Raw genomic sequence first — 18250 nt, forward strand, 5'->3', positions numbered from 1 at the left:
TGGTCTTCTAGGTTCCCGTCTTTTGTTCTTGTTCCTAAAATATGTGACATGTGTCCATCAGCATGTCCGGTCCTTAGGCTACACAGCTTTGCATTCAGCAACAACACAACATACTGCTGTTGCAACCTTTGGCAAAGAGACAACGCCAGCAGTAGAAAGGCCTCTTCTTATTCTGCTAGCTAGCTGAAACTTCTCATAAGATCTCACTAATTTCCAAATGGAACTCAAAGCTCATGACAAATGTTCTAGCTGCTTAAAACTGTTTCCATGCTTGCATGTTGCTGCATGAATGAAAGAATCTTGCTTAACATATACTTACAAAAACGTCCTGCAGAGTCACAGTGCCAAGAAAGCGAAGCATTCAAGAGCAGAATGGAAACACTGACATGTAGAATAGATATTGCAGCAAAGTGCAACGCGCTACGTTGGAGCCTGATTTTTTTTACAACACAGATAACAATAGTGGTGGGAGATGGCAAAGGAGGCCTGGGTTAATGCCTTCCTACACACTTTTCTCCTTGCAGTATGTCACCAGGGCTAGGCCACAGTGACACTAGAGACAAGAACTGAAGTGACATACATCAACATGCAGCCTTCATTTAATAAAGCAGTGTCTTCAGGGGTACCTAGGTGGCTCAGGTAATGATCTCATGGTTCGTGGGTTGGAGCCCCTCATCGGGCTCTGTGCTGATAGCTCAGAGCCTGGAGCCTGCTTCAGTTCCTGTGCCTCCCTCTCTCTCTGCCCCACCCCCAGTCACACTCTGTCGCTGTCTCTCAAAAATGAACAAACATTAAAAAAATTTTAATAAAGCAATCCTCTTCTCAATGCTCTCTTTGATCATACTTGAAGACTGGATTCCACGATCCAGCTCCACTCTAATCAAATAATTTCAAAGTTTTTCAACTTTTTAACAAAATCTTTCTTTTAGTATATCTTCTTGTCTAGTGAAGCATGCTTTGGGGAGGTGGTTATATAGGGAGGTTCTGGTTCTATGTTACATTGTAACTCTAGCTGTAGAAATGTGGGCATATTTGTCAATAAACTACATTAGTGCCTGTCTCTACTATTTAGCAGTTACAAGAATCTCTCAACTATATGGTTAGGGTTCCCTGTTAGGTTATTGAACTTAAGATAGGTATTGGGATAGCAGAAGAGAAAAATATAAAAGACATTTGCCTAAAGGTTTACATATTCAACTGCTTATTGTTTTTAATATTTATTTTTTTGTCCCCAGTTCATCAAAAAAAAAAAATTCATAGTACAAACAAAACTCTGGAGTGTATGGGTGGCTTGGTCAGTTAAGCATCTGACTCTTGGTTTCAGTTCACATCATAATCACACGGTTTGTGAGTTTGAGCCCCACACTGGGCTCCGTGCTGGCAGTGTGGAGCCTGCTTGGGATTCTCTTCTCCCTTTCCCTCTGCCCCTCCCCCCTCACTCTTCTCTCAAAATAAACTTAAAAAAAAAAAACCTCCTATTGGAAACTTGTTTTGTTCTCTAAATATTTTGAGGACCCTTTCTATATTTACCAGATATCTCCTTCTATACTAAATCCCTCTTGGCACATGCTAAGCATACCTTCCTTACACTAATATTCATAGAATCACATTAATTTCATTTAAGTAATGTTTCCTGATTTTATCAGGCCTACTGTCTTATTTTATTAATACATATTGATCTATAACTAGATTCAGGAACTGTTTGACAGAGTCAGAGGCATAGAGGAACACTGAGATAATGGACATCTACACTTGTATATCACTGGGGTGTGGGCTATTTTTTTTTTTTTTTTTTTTTACTAAATTATAATAAATACGTCAGTTCCTAAGAACTAGCAGTTAGGACTTTCTTATCATGGAGAACCATCAAATACCAAAAAAATTGTGGGTGAGACATACAGAACTTTGGGAGTCAGAAGGCCAGAGAGAGTTTGATAGAAATGAAGACTGAGATAGGCTGGTGGGAAGTCTTGAGAGATGTACATGATGTTTTCCTATATAGCTTTTACTCCTTTGTGTCTCTAAAATAAAAATTATAGTTTTGCTGTTACAGACCTCAAGTCTGCTTTAAGATTGAAAATTTTGTGAGAATTCACATTTAAAAAAATTCTCCTTGCTGAAAAAGTTAAGAGATCAGGATGAGAAATATTCTGTATTTTTATATTCTTCAATTTTAATGGAAGTTCAAGGTAAAAATGAAATCATATGGATGAAAGAATTTGAAATCATAAAAATTCCCACATTCTTATGTGAAGGAAATACTTGTAATACAAAGGTAACAATATATTTTATTGAAAATAATAATTTTCATCTTATTTGAATGACTAAACATAACTTTATGTTGGTTTTTCTTCTTTTTAAAAAATCTAACAGAGAAGAAAATCACGATATTCAGACCTTGACTTTGAGGTAAGTTTCTATGGATTTTTAAATAATTTTAATTGCTTTGATTCAAAATTGACATACAACTCAACATATTGTTCTGCACTCTGTAGGGGCTCTACTCTTTAAAAATTAAATGAGAAGTCAAACATTTTTAATTAAAATCCATATTGTAAAACTAGTAGAAAAAAATTTTAACTTCTAATTGCCTTAGATGTATGCTAAACTGAGATTTTCCAGACATGGAATCCATTTTATAAATACTAAGATAAATGGGCAATTTATGGAGAGGATTTAATTAGATCAGTTTGTTGTGAGGTAAGAATGTTGGTTTCTTCGTTTTTCATATTTACAACAGTTACATTGGTTTCACCTCAGTGACTACCTGAAGAGAGCCTGTAAGAATGCTTTGGCTGGTTAGCTAGGCTTTCTCTGGGACTTGCCTTGTGTACTGATTCCTCTTATTCAGGTTCTCTGCGCTACATTCCAGATTCTTTTTTTCAATAGCAAGTGTTGGTTCAGTGTGCTCCTATGTTCAGTAAATGCCTTTTTGCAGATATAAACAAGATGAAGATGTTCATTTTCCAATTTGCATTGAATTTATATTGATGTTGTAATATCGATGCTAGAAATTACCGAAATCATACCATTTGAGCAGCTTATGCTAAGCACAAAATTAATGATGTTTGAGCGTCACATAAAAGGCACTTATGCATCTTGATAATTAGATATGATTCATAGCCTGCTGACATAATTGGATATAATACATTATAAATTTCTCCAGCATATTTGTACTGTGTTGATGCTTACATAGAACTCGATACTCTTAGCTGGTATTCCTAAAATTATGGAAACCTCTCGGAATATGGGGACTCCTAAATCATTTTGTTGATGGAGATGAATGTTGTAGCTCAGCAATAATAAATCAGGTATCAAAAGTGAGACTTAGCAGTTTGTATTTACTACAATGGTAAACAGGCTCTGGTTTTACCTTGAGTAGAGTCCTTAAAGAATTGGTCTTTTTTAGGAAATGTTTAGAGTTCAAGAAACAAAGTGATAACCTGGCTTCAATGACTATATGCCAAATTTCCTACTGATGTGTCTCAGTTGTAGCAGCCTGGCATGGGATAATAAACGTCATATCTTGTTTCAGGCTACAAAGAAAAAAACATTCAGCAATCTTCAGTTTTAGATTTCTTACTGCCTTTTAAGGGACATTTTTTCCCCTTTTTCTTTAGTTAACCCAAAATTGAAGATCATTGTGTATATATTTTTTGTCCTTAAAGCACGAAGTTATGTTAGTACAAAGGAAAGGAGATGGAAATTAACCCACAAGGCATCAGTGACAAAATATAGTAAAAACCTAGATCTACAATTAGGCCTCAGTGCAACCAACCAAAGCTATGTAATCACAAGCTCTGAAAAGAAATCTAATCATATTGTGTCACTTGGAGCATTAGAAAACCTATTCCTTTTTCATAGATTCTCTGTGGCAACTGGTAGACGATTCCTTAAGCTGATGCTTTTTTCCTGCTGCTTAGTATCTCAATGTATAGCCATGGTATTATCAAAACATTTGCTGAAAATGGAAGGATGTTGCAACACAACAACCCTAGATAGTTAGCTCTTCAATTGCTGTAGTTATTGCATGATTGTGAGAAGTGTAAAATTTGAGGGTGGGGTGGGGGCATTTTGAGATAGTACATTTTCTTTGCAAACCTTTTAGTGCCACTCCCCTTAGTCTATGTGCAATTACAGTTATGTGGCAGTTATCTCAGAAATGGTGTTCAGAAAAATTACTCCTGGCTTTAAATGCTGATATATTTTAGTATGATATATTCGTACTTTGTGGATTGTCCTAGATGAAGAACCTCACTTGCCTCCCTCCCTTTTAATTCAGGCTTGATAAATTTTGTTTATATCAAACTACTTGATAGTCCCCCAACTCCCACCCCATAAGCCTTCCCTTCCCACACAGTGGCCAACTTAGGCATTTTTGTCACTGGCAAGCAGATTTGCCTCCTAGGCTCCTGAAAATATCTTCCCTTTAGGCCTCATACACTCCGCAGAGTCTATACACAATAACAATATTCTCTTAACTCATAAATCATTGCCTGGTAAGTGTTATACCTGGAGAAAAGCCCTTTCATGTTGCCAGTCTCCAAGACAACACTGTATTTTTTTTAATAAATAGAGCAAAGTGTTGACTAGCCAAAATGGTTTAACATCCATTCTTACTTTCAGGAAAGGATACAGAGAATACTGTAGTGATACTCCTTTGTTCTGTGACCAAACCCTTTATTGGATTTGCATTCCCAGCTCCAAGCAGAGATCTGGTATATAGTGTCAAACTTAAAAATTAAACAACAAAGGTTATCAAGCAGCACGCAAGTTTATTTGGGAATTGCAATTCAGGACATGCAAGCCTGGAGAGGAGAAAAGAAGTTGGGAGGTACTGTTTTGAACAACAGTTCACTAGAGGAAAATAAGAGAATTCCAAGGGGTGGCACCTTCACACTGGCTGCAGGAAAGGACAGCTTGCTGCTGCTGGGCCCAGGGGAAATATTCCTTCTGTTGAAACACAAAAGTTGTAACTACTGGTAGTATATGAGAGAGCTCCCCACTCAGGAATTCCAACCCCATTCCTTTGTTTATTCTCACATCTCTCCCTTTGGCCAAGATCTTAGCCTTAAAAAAAAAATTGTTCTAAATTCCAGAGTTTGCTCCCCTTAGCAATGGCCTGGGAGATATAGGTGGAGATTTTATTTTTCCAGGCCAATGCCAGGGGAAAAAGAAAGACTATGTTTAAAGTATGAAGTCTTGATCCAGGGTCTTGAGTGGAAGCAGTCTGCTTTGATGTCAGCTGCTTCTCTTGCAAATCTCCAGGGTTTGTACAGGACAAGATGTTTAGCTGTGTATGTATACCCCATTATTGAGCCCCTGAAGTCTGGCTATCATTTGGGTAATGAGGAGGACCTGGGATAGTTCCTTTCAAGGAGGATAAAGGGCAGTCTTTGTTCTTATTCATTCCAAATCAGAAGCATGGGGAAAAAAAAATCAGACATGTTAGAGTCATAGCCAGATATTTGAGAAAACCAGAATTTAGCATCTAGAACAGTTTATTAACAGGATTAGAATCTAATATAGACAAAAGTGCAAACATAATTTTTCTTTCTATACTTACCCTTTTTTTTTTCTTACCAAAGATAATCACAGCAAAACTAATTTGTTTGCATTACATTTGGCCTATTTCCACAAGCGTAGCAAGAATAGTGATTGACCCTATAAGATCTTTTTAAGACTGCTTTGCTAGAACCTTGTAAGCAAGGTGCCAGGGTGATTTTTCTGAGGAGCTTTATTGGCTCCATAAAGTCAGCCTTTGTTTCTTAAAAACTGTCCTGTCAAATCTGAGACTATGCACATCTCTCTCAAAATAATACAATCAGAGCCTTGGTAAAATAGCCAATATTTCCAATTGTTATTACAAGGAGAACAGATTCTCATTGAATTTATGCAAATAACTAACTGCATTGCCATGTGATCCAAATTCTGAAGGGACCAGGTAGGGAGAAAAAGTAGATACATCTTTGTTTACCAAGTTATATTTTATCAAATTGCTCTATTTCATAGGTAATTTTAAAAAGAAGAAGGTGTCCTTTTAATGTTGAAAACAAAACAGTAAAGGACCAACAATGTGTCAAAACTAGAAGTCATAAAAATTATAATCATCCTCCTCAGTTCATTCTCTCATGTTGTTATTGTTCCGCTTGAATCCAGTTTTTTCATTAGTTCTGGAAATTTGTACCCAGTTCAATTTTATGATCTCAAAGTTATCAGAAACCTGCACTTTTTCTGAGCTCTGAGTCTCTTTGAAGATAAATCACTTCTGTAGGTTCACTTTTGTAAAAGCATTAGAGTAAAACTGTAACTCCCTGAAAATGACAAAAGACTTAAAATGCCCATTATTAAAGACCTGATGCAAGTTCATTATAATGGAATTGACGAGAAAATTTGGTTTTCTGTATAAGATTTTAAGATAATAACTGGAATTATGACTGATAATATTATACCAAGATACCAGATTTTCAGAAATTTCGTATAATTTCTATAATACTTATATTAATCACATTCACCTTCATCACATGACCTAAGATGGTTTATCATCACTTATTTTAAAATGTTTCTCATGTAATTTAATATACCAAATAAGCCTAATCGGTTTAACCTCTCTCTTTTTATAAGGAGAAAGAACAAATGTATTGAGATCTGTGTTAGGGACCTCTTAGAAAACTCAAAGTTAGTTCGAGGTCAAAAAGACTATTTAGAATTGGATTTTGGGAAGTTTGTCAAAAATATCAAAAGGTTTTAAAACACTTGGTTAAATAGGATCATAAGTCTATGAAACAATACTTAGTTATCTGTTTAACCATGGTAACAAGGGAAGATGTTAAAAGGCAAATATAGAAAGTCACATTGTTCTGAGTAAAAACTTACATACTCAAAGACTTGATGAAGACAGCAAATACATAAAATTATTTTAATGAAACAATCCTTTTTTTTTTAAAGCCAGATTACTTTAAAAAAAAATTTTTTTAACGTTTATTTATTTTTGAGACAGAGAGAGACAGAGCATGAACGGGGGAGGGTCAGAGAGAGGGAGACACAGAATCTGAAACAGGCTCCAGGCTCTGAGCTGTCAGCACAGAGCCCGACACGGGGCTTGAACTCACGGACCGCGAGATCATGACCTGAGCCGAAGTTGGACGCTCAACCGACTGAGCCACCCAGGTACCCCTAAAAGCCAGATTACTTTAAAGATAAAGGAAACCTTTTTACAATCTGTTATTAAAAGCAGACCAGTATTCCAAGAAAAATTTGTCCTTTTATCAAAGAAAAATTAAGGTTTAATTTTACATAAATACCCTATTAATATTAAAGCTTGTTTTTGAAACCCTTATAAAAAATTTTATCTAGCTTGATCATACATAAAAATTTTTCCCAAGATTTCATTTTTATAGACATTCTACAACTTTCTATGTCCATCTTAGTCTGTCCTTTCTATTTCCCTCAACAAAAATGTATCTCCACCTCATACTTTTTCTTTTTTTCCTCATACCTTTCTAACCAAAAAACATACCCTCCTTTCTTTGTATACAGAGTTGTTTCCCTTATTATTTCTAGTAGCTTTAATTACATATGTTAACTAGAATTGTTAACACTTAGAAACCTTAACTAGAATCCTTAACCCTTAGAAACCTTATTTTTTAGTGAAAACTAAGCAAGCAAGCAATTATGAACTTTTACATTAGCATGTAGGTTGGTGGTTTCATGAATACAACTCAAAATTTCTAGAAACATATGCTTCTTCATAGTATAACTTTTCAGTGTGGCACAAAGCATGTTCATTTATAGACCCAAATATCTTTTTGTCTCTCTGTAAAAAGAAACCAAAATTGGATAAACCTATGTTCAGTAATTTTTCCATTTTCTATCTTATTTAGAAATAATGGCAGTATTCAATGAGTATCTATCATTTATTTTAACTTTAGCAAAACTAAAGTTTCAGGTGACCAAAATGTATTAGTGAAACTAAAAAGTTTACTTAAAACCTTTTTATCCTACTTAAATTTACTTTAATTTACTTGTTCTTAACAATTATGTTTAGATTACCCAAAAAACTTAATGAGACATTAGACGACTAGCCATCAGCCTAAGCTATTTTCTTGCTCACAAATTTTGTAAAAGAAATAACATGAACTTACTGTACTTTTAGTAAACCTAGGTAGAGCAAAAGTTTTATATTTAATGGTGAGAACTCCAAGGACACACATTTTAATTGAACTAACAAGCTAAAAATAGCTTTTATACCCAATATTTTTACAAATCATGTGAACCTGAAAAACATTTGGGTTGGTGTCTATTTATTTCTGAGAAATAGGTACATACACAGGTATGTACATAATAATAAATAATAATACGTACATATGTATTTCTGAGAAATAGGTACATACATAGACATTCATAAACACATAGATAAATGCAAAAAGAGACCTTAGAAGATACTTTAAGGTGTTTTTGTTTTTTTTAATTCACTAATCTCAGAAGGTAATCCATTTATAAACAATTTTAAGGATTCTCCCTGGGTTAAGTAAATTCTTCAATTATGACCCATAGTTTGGTAGATAAGGAAGTAGGAGGTATAGAGGATGTGGGAGTGGTACGGGAAGGAAAGAGGAAGCTGGTACTAGATAGAGACAAGGAGGACAGAGAAGGGAAAAGGTGACCTCAGAAGCCCTTGTCTCTACTTTGAATTGTTTGTTTCTCTTGGTTAACTTAGAAATCTTATTTTGCAAAGAGGTGATTTTAGACTCTTGGATATGTTTGGAAAACTCCACACACCAATTAAAATAGGCATCCTATTTAGTCTGTTTAATTTTAGAGCTGTCGTCCTCTAATCTGGTTGTGGAAAAACAAGTTTGGTGAGGTCAACAGTTCTCCACAGCGGCCACTGGAGTTCTAAATTATCTTTGGTTAAGTTGGTCCATTTGGTTAAGAATGTACATGAGGAACAGCCATAGTTTTGAACACAAAACTGGCCAGGGTCCCAGAAAGAGGACCCTCTGGAAAGTATTTAGATTCCATACTTTAAAACCAGAGGTTCAGCAAAAAAATGGGTAGCCACTAAAAGGCTGATACCTTCAAGAATAAAATCATAGAGCTCAACCAAAAGAAGGCTTGTCTCTGACAAGAGGCCTACCAAAACAAAAGGAAAAAGATGACTCAGAGAGAGTGCAAGAGGCTGAAGTGGGTACCATACACCATGCCTGGCGTTGTTAGTTCCTCAGGGGTTCATCTTCTTCAGATTCCACTTCTGACACCATGTAATGTCAACCTTAAAAATCAAACAACAAAGATTACTGAGCAGCAAATGAGTTTATTTGGGAATAGCAAAGGAATTGCAATTTGGGACATGCAAACTATGGTGAACAATAAGCAAGTCTAGATAACAGAGTGGGAGAGCATCTTTTTATGGAGGAAAAAGAGTTTGAAGTGGTGGCAGCTTCTCATTGACTGCAGGTCTGGGCAGCTTGCTGTTGCCAGGCTGAGAGGAAATCTTTCTTCTTTCTGCTGGGTATGCAGACTGTGATGAGTCGTGGTGCATGAGAACTCTCCCTTCATGGATTCCTCACTCCATTTTGAATGAGGATTCCTTTATTCATTTTCACAGTAGTAGATATTCAATAAATTACTATGGAAAGAATGATATAAAATTGAAATTAGTCTAGTTTTCTTTAATAAAAAGTTATCAAACTCTATATCTGATTTGGAGCAGAGACCAGTTACTATGGAGTAAACAAAGACAGCCATACTGGACTTCAAGGATATTTACATGATATACAATTCAAGGAGATGAATGGTAGTTGGCTAAAGGCTAAAGTATGGAATGCTCAAGAAACCAGAAGCATATTATAATTCACTGAAACATGAGGTCTATGGATAAAAAGAGAAAGTAATTAAGAAACCATATAGTAAAGAGCTTGCACCCAAAGCGAAGAATTTTTATCTAATTTATTACTAAAAGCTGCTAAAGTGTTCTGTTCTATTGTGTTCTGTTTGCTTCTTAGTGAGGAATGACTTGCCCTGATCTGGAATTCAGAAAGATGACTATGGCAGTAATAGGAAGGAGAACGTGGAGTAGGGTGAATGGAGAAGTTGAGATACAAATTATGAAGTGACCAGTCCAGGCAAGAAAAATGAGGTGGTAGTAAAAGAAAGGAATGAAGGGACATGGTAGAGTCCAGATCTGGGGAATTTGGTCCTTAACTGAAAATAGGGGATCAGAAAAAAGAGGACCCTGCAGGTCTGAGCCTGAGTTTCCAGTAGTAACATTGACAGGTCTAGGAAAAGCAAGCAGACATCTAGTTAAGCCAAGTTGCATTCTAATACCTTGGGGATTAAGGTGCCTAATAAGATGGTAAATCAGAAATATCAGGCAGGTAGTTTAAATTGTCTGTCTTGAGTTGAGGGCAAATCTCAAGGAATGATTAGGAATGCAGTTACAAATATCTCAACTGCAATAGACAATATTATCCTTTCCATGTTACATATAAAATGGATGGAGAGGTATTTATTTTTATCTTCCCTTCTAAAAACATGAGGATCAACCTTGACACATTCTTCCATGGAAACATGTAGCCTCTTAAAAACACCTTAGAATGTTCCTTTGAATTTCCTAATGAACTCCACACATCCAGTAAACCTATGCTTCTCAAACTGGGGAGAAGTCATGGTGAGCAGAGAGCACAAGAAGGCATCAGTCCAGGATAATCATGGCCCATCATTGTGGGGACTTGAATTTTTAGATTTGGGGGAACATAAGTAAGATAAAATATTTTATATTAATTTTATATTGTTAACACAACTAAGCTATGGCACAGAAGATAAAAATTATATTATGTTCTAAATATAAAGCATTTCAATTTCCTTTGTCACTGATCCCCTGCAGTAAGTGCACTCTGTTAGGCAATCAGTACACTTTGAGAGGAAATGTTTGAGCAACCCAGTCCTTTGCTACATCCATATTTTCTATAATACTAAAATAAACTGTTGCAAATATCTGCAGCCAAGTATATCCTTGAGTGACAGTGACAAAATAAAAAATGATATAGACCTTACTCAGTTCTTTTTTAGATCCCTTGTCTAATTTAAGTCCTGAATATTTATTTATTCAAAGAGAAACATGCTTGAAACATAACTAGATGCTAGTAATGTCAAGCAGTCCATGGGGCTCCAGGTTCTGTCTTAGGGATACTCTGGGGCTCTGGCCAGAGAAAGGTATATAAATCATTCCCTTTTCACAACACAACTTCAAGAATCAAGATTAATTCCTGCAGTGTATGTTGCTTCCTTAACATTAGTTTTCATTTACTTCAGACTGTATTCAACAGCCCACTCTGTATTGAGGACTCCTATGCAATGCAAAAAAGAAGAAAAATAACCATAGGAGTATACTAGTAAATATGGACAATGACAGTATAGGTGTCTATATTCCTAAGGCTAGAAAAGGTAATTTAGGCAAAGTAGTGTCTAAATTCTGTAGCACATGATTTCCAGGCCCCTTACTCTAAAGTTTATAGTTGAGAGATTCTCCAACTTTTTCTAACAATCTGTTTCTAAAATTCTACATATAGAAATGCCTATCTTATCTGTAGTTTAGACTTAGTGATTCACACTTCTGAATTTGGAAAAGAAAACCTCCAAGTAGTTTGTTTCAAACCCACCTGCAGGCCCTTTATTTCCACTTGTATGGAAAATAAGAGATCACAACAGCATCAGAATGAGCAGGCAGGGTTTCCACCAGGGCCAATGAAAGAAGTCTTCTCTTCAGCAGGGAGACCTCAACTGGAGGGAGAGAAGGCAAGATTTATGATAGATAGCCTTCTATGTTACAAGCACCTTCCCTGGCCTGTATACCTATGCCGTCACAGTAATTTCATTTATCCTGTGGACATTTCTTGAGCACCTACTAAATATCAAACACTGTGTTAGGTGTCAGGGATACAAAGATAAATGTCCACAAGGTGTTCAGAGACAAGATATGGAGATCAGCCCTTTAAAACATAGTTGCAGTACTTTACGGGACAGTTGCAGGGTGATCAATATCCAGTTTATGGACTTACTACAGAAAGCACCAAACCTACCCTTGTTTGTTTCACCCGCTTTTCTATCTGAATAGGGCATAATCACAAATTTGAGTAATCTAAAGGAGGGTTCTCCCTGAATATGGAATGTACACAAAAAGAATTTACTTTGGATTCAAAATGCGTTCCAGCTGTCTCACCACTGATGCAAGCTTGGGAGCTTTACTTAGCCTACCTGAACTTCAGTCTCCTCCTAATCAACAAAGGGTGATAATGACTACTACCTTCCTGGTTATTGTGAGGATTGAGAAAGGTAATAATGGCTACCATTTCTTACATAGCTCTAACCTGTGTCCTCCAGTGATAAATGATTTATATCCCTTTTTAACTCTTCAGAACAACCCTATAAGGTTATTCTGACTACTAAAACTGGAGCTACAAGGAGATGGCATTTTGTGCCTCAGACCACACAATTTGAAAGTGATAGAACTGAGATCTAAATTCAAGTGTGTCCAGGCCCAGAGCTGTTAGATTTGACATGTCCCAAGTATTTATTCTAGAAGAGAGCCTGAGATAGGGTAGAGGTTCAAAACATACAGGTTTGTTCACACCCTGATTTTTTTGTCTAATGTCTGCAATTTCATGAAAGCACTTTACAACCTATCACTTTTTCTTTTATATAAACAATTAAGGCAGCCTCCCTTGAGTTACCAAGACATAAAATAAAAGATAAGAGTTTTATGAAATAAGCAATTTCAGGAGATACTTTTGTGCAGTTAGGTTGCTGGTCCTCTCAGGATGGGGGTTCATACACAGCTTCAAAACATGTCACAATAACCCGAGTGCGAGAGAGCGTTACCTAGCATTTCTCTTTACTGCAAAAGATACCTATGTTATTTGGCAGGTATTATAACTAAAGCAACCTGAATTTTATATATAGTGTCAATTAGAATATGTTTTTTTATTTAAAAAGAAAATCTACATGAGGTGTAGTTTTATCATCTTCACAAGGTTTTTAGAAAATTGAGTTTTTCACAGAAATCAATTTCTTTGGGACACAAGATGTGTTTGGGTCACAAAAGAACAAAAAAAGTGAACAGATAGACACTTAAGGTGAGTAAAATCCAAAAGTAGCCATTAAAATGGACCAGTAGGATTTATTGTATAGAAACTTCAAATTAGGTGGTTAAGACCATCAAAGGCATGTGTGCTGCAGATAAATAATTATTCAGACAAATAAATAAGGGGAAACCCTTATTATTTATGGAAACTAAAACCACAGCATGTTTTTATCCCAAAACATTGCTGGGTTGGAAACTCTCCAATATTCACTGTGATACTGGCTTTCATATCAATGGAAGCTTCCCCACTACAAAAGCTGAAAGGTGTACTTAAGTCAGTGAACAAGAAGGAATCATGCATGGAAATCAAACTGAGCCCATGACAGATATGTAAGCTCTTGATTGGCAGCTCTTATGTGGTACTTCTGTCAGAACCATCAGGCCATCATTGGTATGGTGATTTCTGGCTGTGCCAAGGTGACAATTTCAAATTAGAATGACTATCTGGCATGAGGATGTATTTGCAATTAATGTATCTAGGTAGGAAGGGGCCCAGATTTCAGCCTCCAAATTTTTCTTTCCATCATTCTATGTAGAACATTGCAAATGTTTCTTGGTTATATAAAATTTGAGTCCACCATATATATTTGTGAGTATGTTCTAGCAACATAGCTCCTCAAAATAAAATCCGCTCAGTTCAGAATCAGCTGTGGCCTATTCAGTCAATAGGATTATAAAAAGTCCTATCAATTAACATATCCTAATTGCCGTGGGATATATTTAACACTTTGCTTCATTAAACATGCTTTATCCAATAGAAATACTTGGTTGCGAGAGACATAGAGCGACTTTGACTAACAAAAGAGAGCTTTGTTGGAAGGATATGGATGAACTGACTTAGCCAGCAGACATTAGGGACCTCCACTGACATTTCCACCACCATGACAAAGCATAACTCCCTGGTGCAAAGTTGGGTCCTCTCATGATGAAAGGTAAATGGAGACTGCACAGACAAAATCATCATAGGCCCACCTTAAAATGAGGAAGCTGTGCCAATAACATCAATTATCTTACAAGAAAATGTGTTTCTCGTCTTTGGAAAACAATCTCACTGAGGAAAGGGCATAGGATTAAAAATTATACTAGAAATTCTATGAATTTTATAAAATGGAAGAGAGAACAAACAAGATGCAAGAATAACTGATTTGAGAATTTTCAACTTAAAAAAGAGTATGTAAAAATTTGGGAATCTGCCTCCCTTGCATTTATTTTAGCGAATTCCCCTATCACTTACTCTCATAGCCACACCATTTGTTTTACTTATCTCAGTTCTAAAATAACATGTATTTGAGTTCTTATGTGATTAATGCCTATGTCCTCCATTACATACCTCAAGCTGTAAGAGGGGAGAGACTGTACCGGATTTTGCGCACCATTGTTACTTCAGCATCTAGCACAATCTGTGGTGCTCATGAATATGTATTAACTGACAGAACAAAGTATCTTTAGAGAAATGTCAGTAGCGTGACTTTAGTCCTACTGCACCCTAGCAGAAAATAGCTACATGGTAAGATTCATTATTATGAGAAACACTATTTGTAGTGTTAGAGCCACAGTTAATATTCTGATGACTATAGTTTTGTTTTAAAGGTATTCCTTGTAACACAAATCAGCATTTTAATCAGTGTCTTAGGCCCTGGTACTGCAAGGGAATATTTGAGTCCCCAGGGATAGAATGTATTTCATTATGTTTGCCAGTTTACGTGGTCCTCAAAATCCCTCCACTGAATTGCTTACGCAAATCCTCCCTCTCATAAATCTCCATCAGCCATTGCTAGTCAAATTATGTTTGCCTGGTGTTTCTCTGTAAATCCTGCAAATCTGTTTCCTGTACTCTCCCCAAAACTGATGGGAAGTTAATCACTCTGTAATTGCTTGCTATGTTTCATGTCCTCATCATGAGTAATGTTGCCATGTTCTCATCCTCAACCACCTGATTTGTCAACAGCCAACTCCTAGAACTAAGAGGAGCAACGATGAAAATAATTCGGTTAGAGCAAGACTTAAAATGTCGGAATTCTCTCATAAAAGTAGGCTAATGAAAATAGAACAAATTAGCTAAACAAAGTATTGCCTAACACAGATTCATTAAATATAGGAAATTAAATTTGGCATAACAAAATAAGACTTTTTCAAGTATGTTAAAGATTTAATTTGCATTTCTCTTTTGCCTTTTTTTTTTTCTCAAGGAGATAGTGTTCTCTACAAGTGTCTTTTTAGAAGAAAACCAGGCATTATAGATCTTCCCCCAAAGATATATTTCTTTTCCTTTTGAAAATATTTGGTAATTAAAACAATAAACCACATGTTCAAATCATAGCTGAAGCATGAATATCATACACCTCCAAAACCCATATGAGCAAATGGTGAGTTATGAAGCACATGCTTTACAATACTATAAAATCTTACGCAAACATGGAGTCACAATCTTGGAAAATCACTGAAATATTGATTTTTAACTTTTAAAACCAAAATTGAAGAAGGTATTTTCTCCCTTAAAATAACACTTGTAAATACAGGGCATTTATTATCTCCTCTATAAGCTGCGCTGTAATAGAGAAAGATTCAGTGCATGATACTTACCCTGAGGTCATTTTTATTTAGGACTGTATTTGTTGAGTTACGATGAAGTTGGGAGACAAGGATGTAACCAGGGATGAAGAGTATTAAGATATTTGTATCAGTGATTTGAGAAGCTCATCAGCTACACAATTTATGCTCTGAGTCCTTTCATTAAAATTCCGTACCATCTCGTGAACAAATATATGAAACCTATGGGTCAGATTTTCCTTCTGCAAAGCTCAATCATTATTCAAGGAAAGTGTAAGATTTTAGGTTTCACATATATTTCAGACACTTTAGTGCTTTGAGTCAGCCTTAAAAGGCAGTGCCTGGGAGTTTGCTCCCCCTTTAGTACAGCCGGCTAGGATTTTAGTGTTTATGGAAATAAAACATAAAAAAAGTAATATTTCCCATGACAAACATTGAGAGACTTGGGTGCTTTACAAGTCCAAATTTTTAAACATTTTTTTATATTATAATTTTTTGTAAAACAGCTTTAACTTTGAGTGATGAAAATCTTACAGAGAAATGACTGCTACATTTTTAATGCACCCACAAGAGAAAACTATGTTTTGGTAATCTTGTAAGTGGAAATAAAGCCAATTCTTCATGTTTAAGAAGTGCTGAGTAGGAAACAAGGATTGGCTGCAACTCATTTGCATTTTTGGTGTCTTTGGGGACTTCCTGGTTCCTGCCAAACTTGATTTTCCTTATTAGTTAAGGTGAACATCTTAAAGCTCGTTTTAAAATGTATAAATCAAATTAGAAATGAGAATGATTCTGTTCTCTTTTGCAGAAGGTCATGCATACAAGGAAGAGGCATATGGAACTCTTTCAGGAGCTGAATCAGAAATTTCAAACTTTGGACAGATTTCGGGATATACCAAATACAAGCAGTATGGTGAGTACACTTTGCCTCATCAGTGCCCGGCACCACACTGATGATGTGGCATGCCAGCTATTATCCTTGCTCTCCAGGAGCTTTTAATTGTCTTGTGAACCCAAAAGTGGCATACACAGGAAAAAAAAAATAATGCTCCGAACTGTATTTTGTATTTACTAAGAAACGAATTAGGAATGATACTCTTTAAACATTTTTATTCATATTTTAAACATTTTCATTTATAAGCCTTAATTGGAAATAGTTATACATCAAAAATGTGTTAGGTTCACCTGGTGCTTTTTTTCATCATCAAAAGTCAGTTAATTCATATACTCAAATAGTTTTTCCATTTTCATTTGAATGTCTGGCATTTTAAGGTCATAAAATGTGTGTGTATACACACATAAAATGTGTATATATATTCATATATATACATATATATGAATATACACTCTGTTACCTGAAACAAAGTATTAGGGTTTGTCTCCAGGAGATTCACTTGTTTTATGACAAGAATTTTGAGAAACACATCAACATTGGAGACTTTGTTGATTGAACCATTTTCTTCTCATTCATCTGCACTACTACAATCTGAGTATTAGGAATTCATCAAATGGTATTTTGCAGTTACCATGTGCGTGACACAGTGATAGCTCCAGAGAAGGCTATGTAATTATTTGTGAGAGCACTGGATGGGGAGTCCAGAAATCAGTATACCAGTGAAAAGCTCAACCAAGAACTATCTGATCTTGAGCAAGTGACCCAGCTCAATTTTTCCTACATTGAACATAGAAATAAATAATTAATTAATGCCTTCTTTGGTTCTCATAACACTTTCCAAAGCAGCTAGGTTAAGAAGCTGAGAATCAGCTCTACCTGACTCCATCTGACTCCACTGTTCCTCACTCCAAAAATAATGCTTTTGCTCTTACACCTTTTCAGCCCTCCCCCTCCTCCCAATATATATATGGTGTATATAAATAACTCTAAGAGACATGGTGTTTGATCACCTTCTAACTCTAGTGAGTCTTCTATAGTGTGTTATGAATCTAAGTCCTAGCTTCCTGATTAGTAACATCAGCTTATGAGAACAAGAATTTACATACTTTTATTTTTCTTGTATTCCTCTCAGTACTGGTACAATGCTGGTCATGGTAATTTATCAGTACATAGCTGCTCTTAATTTATTGAATGTTTCTGATAGTTCCATCTGTGTTTGTTAAATGAAGATTATAAGAAATACAATAGACCTTAACTCTTAATTAGTCTGTAAATAATTCACATTTATATCAACCTATTTTTCCTCCATACAGCAAGAACCATGCATTATTTGTTATCATCAACACAATCCTGGGCATATAGAAGACACCTATATGTAATGAGTGGTTCTTTCTTATCTACTCTTCCAAATATTGGGCCGTCAATTTTTAGTTTTCCAGGCAAATGAGAATTGCACCCTTGAGATTAGACCTAAACACATTAGCTACTCATTTTGGAATATTGAAAGCTAACATTGAAATAAATTGAAGAAACGTCATTTTTTTAAAAAAAAAGGAGAGGGTTATGTTTACAAATCTGAAGGCCTTATGCAACAGCTACAGCTGGCTGACTGCTATAATATGATTGTAATTTCCCCTAGTTGTATGGTCTGGGTATTAAAT

The 18250-nt window shown here is 35.7% G+C and overlaps 1 protein-coding gene across 2 annotated transcripts in view; it reads left to right on the top strand.

The window, feature by feature from the left end:
* Positions 1-18250, top strand: part of LOC122220060 (adhesion G protein-coupled receptor B3) — a 362141-nt gene that overhangs the window by 334925 nt on the left and 8966 nt on the right. For both annotated transcript variants that reach the window (XM_042939127.1, XM_042939128.1), the window contains 2 exons: positions 2374-2409; positions 16503-16607. In XM_042939127.1, coding sequence (XP_042795061.1) covers positions 2374-2409; positions 16503-16607 — 141 coding nt within the window. The remainder of the gene's footprint in view (positions 1-2373; positions 2410-16502; positions 16608-18250) is intronic.

The sequence above is a fragment of the Panthera leo genome, chromosome B2, assembly GCF_018350215.1.
Source record: "Panthera leo isolate Ple1 chromosome B2, P.leo_Ple1_pat1.1, whole genome shotgun sequence".
Lineage (NCBI taxonomy): Eukaryota > Metazoa > Chordata > Mammalia > Carnivora > Felidae > Panthera > Panthera leo.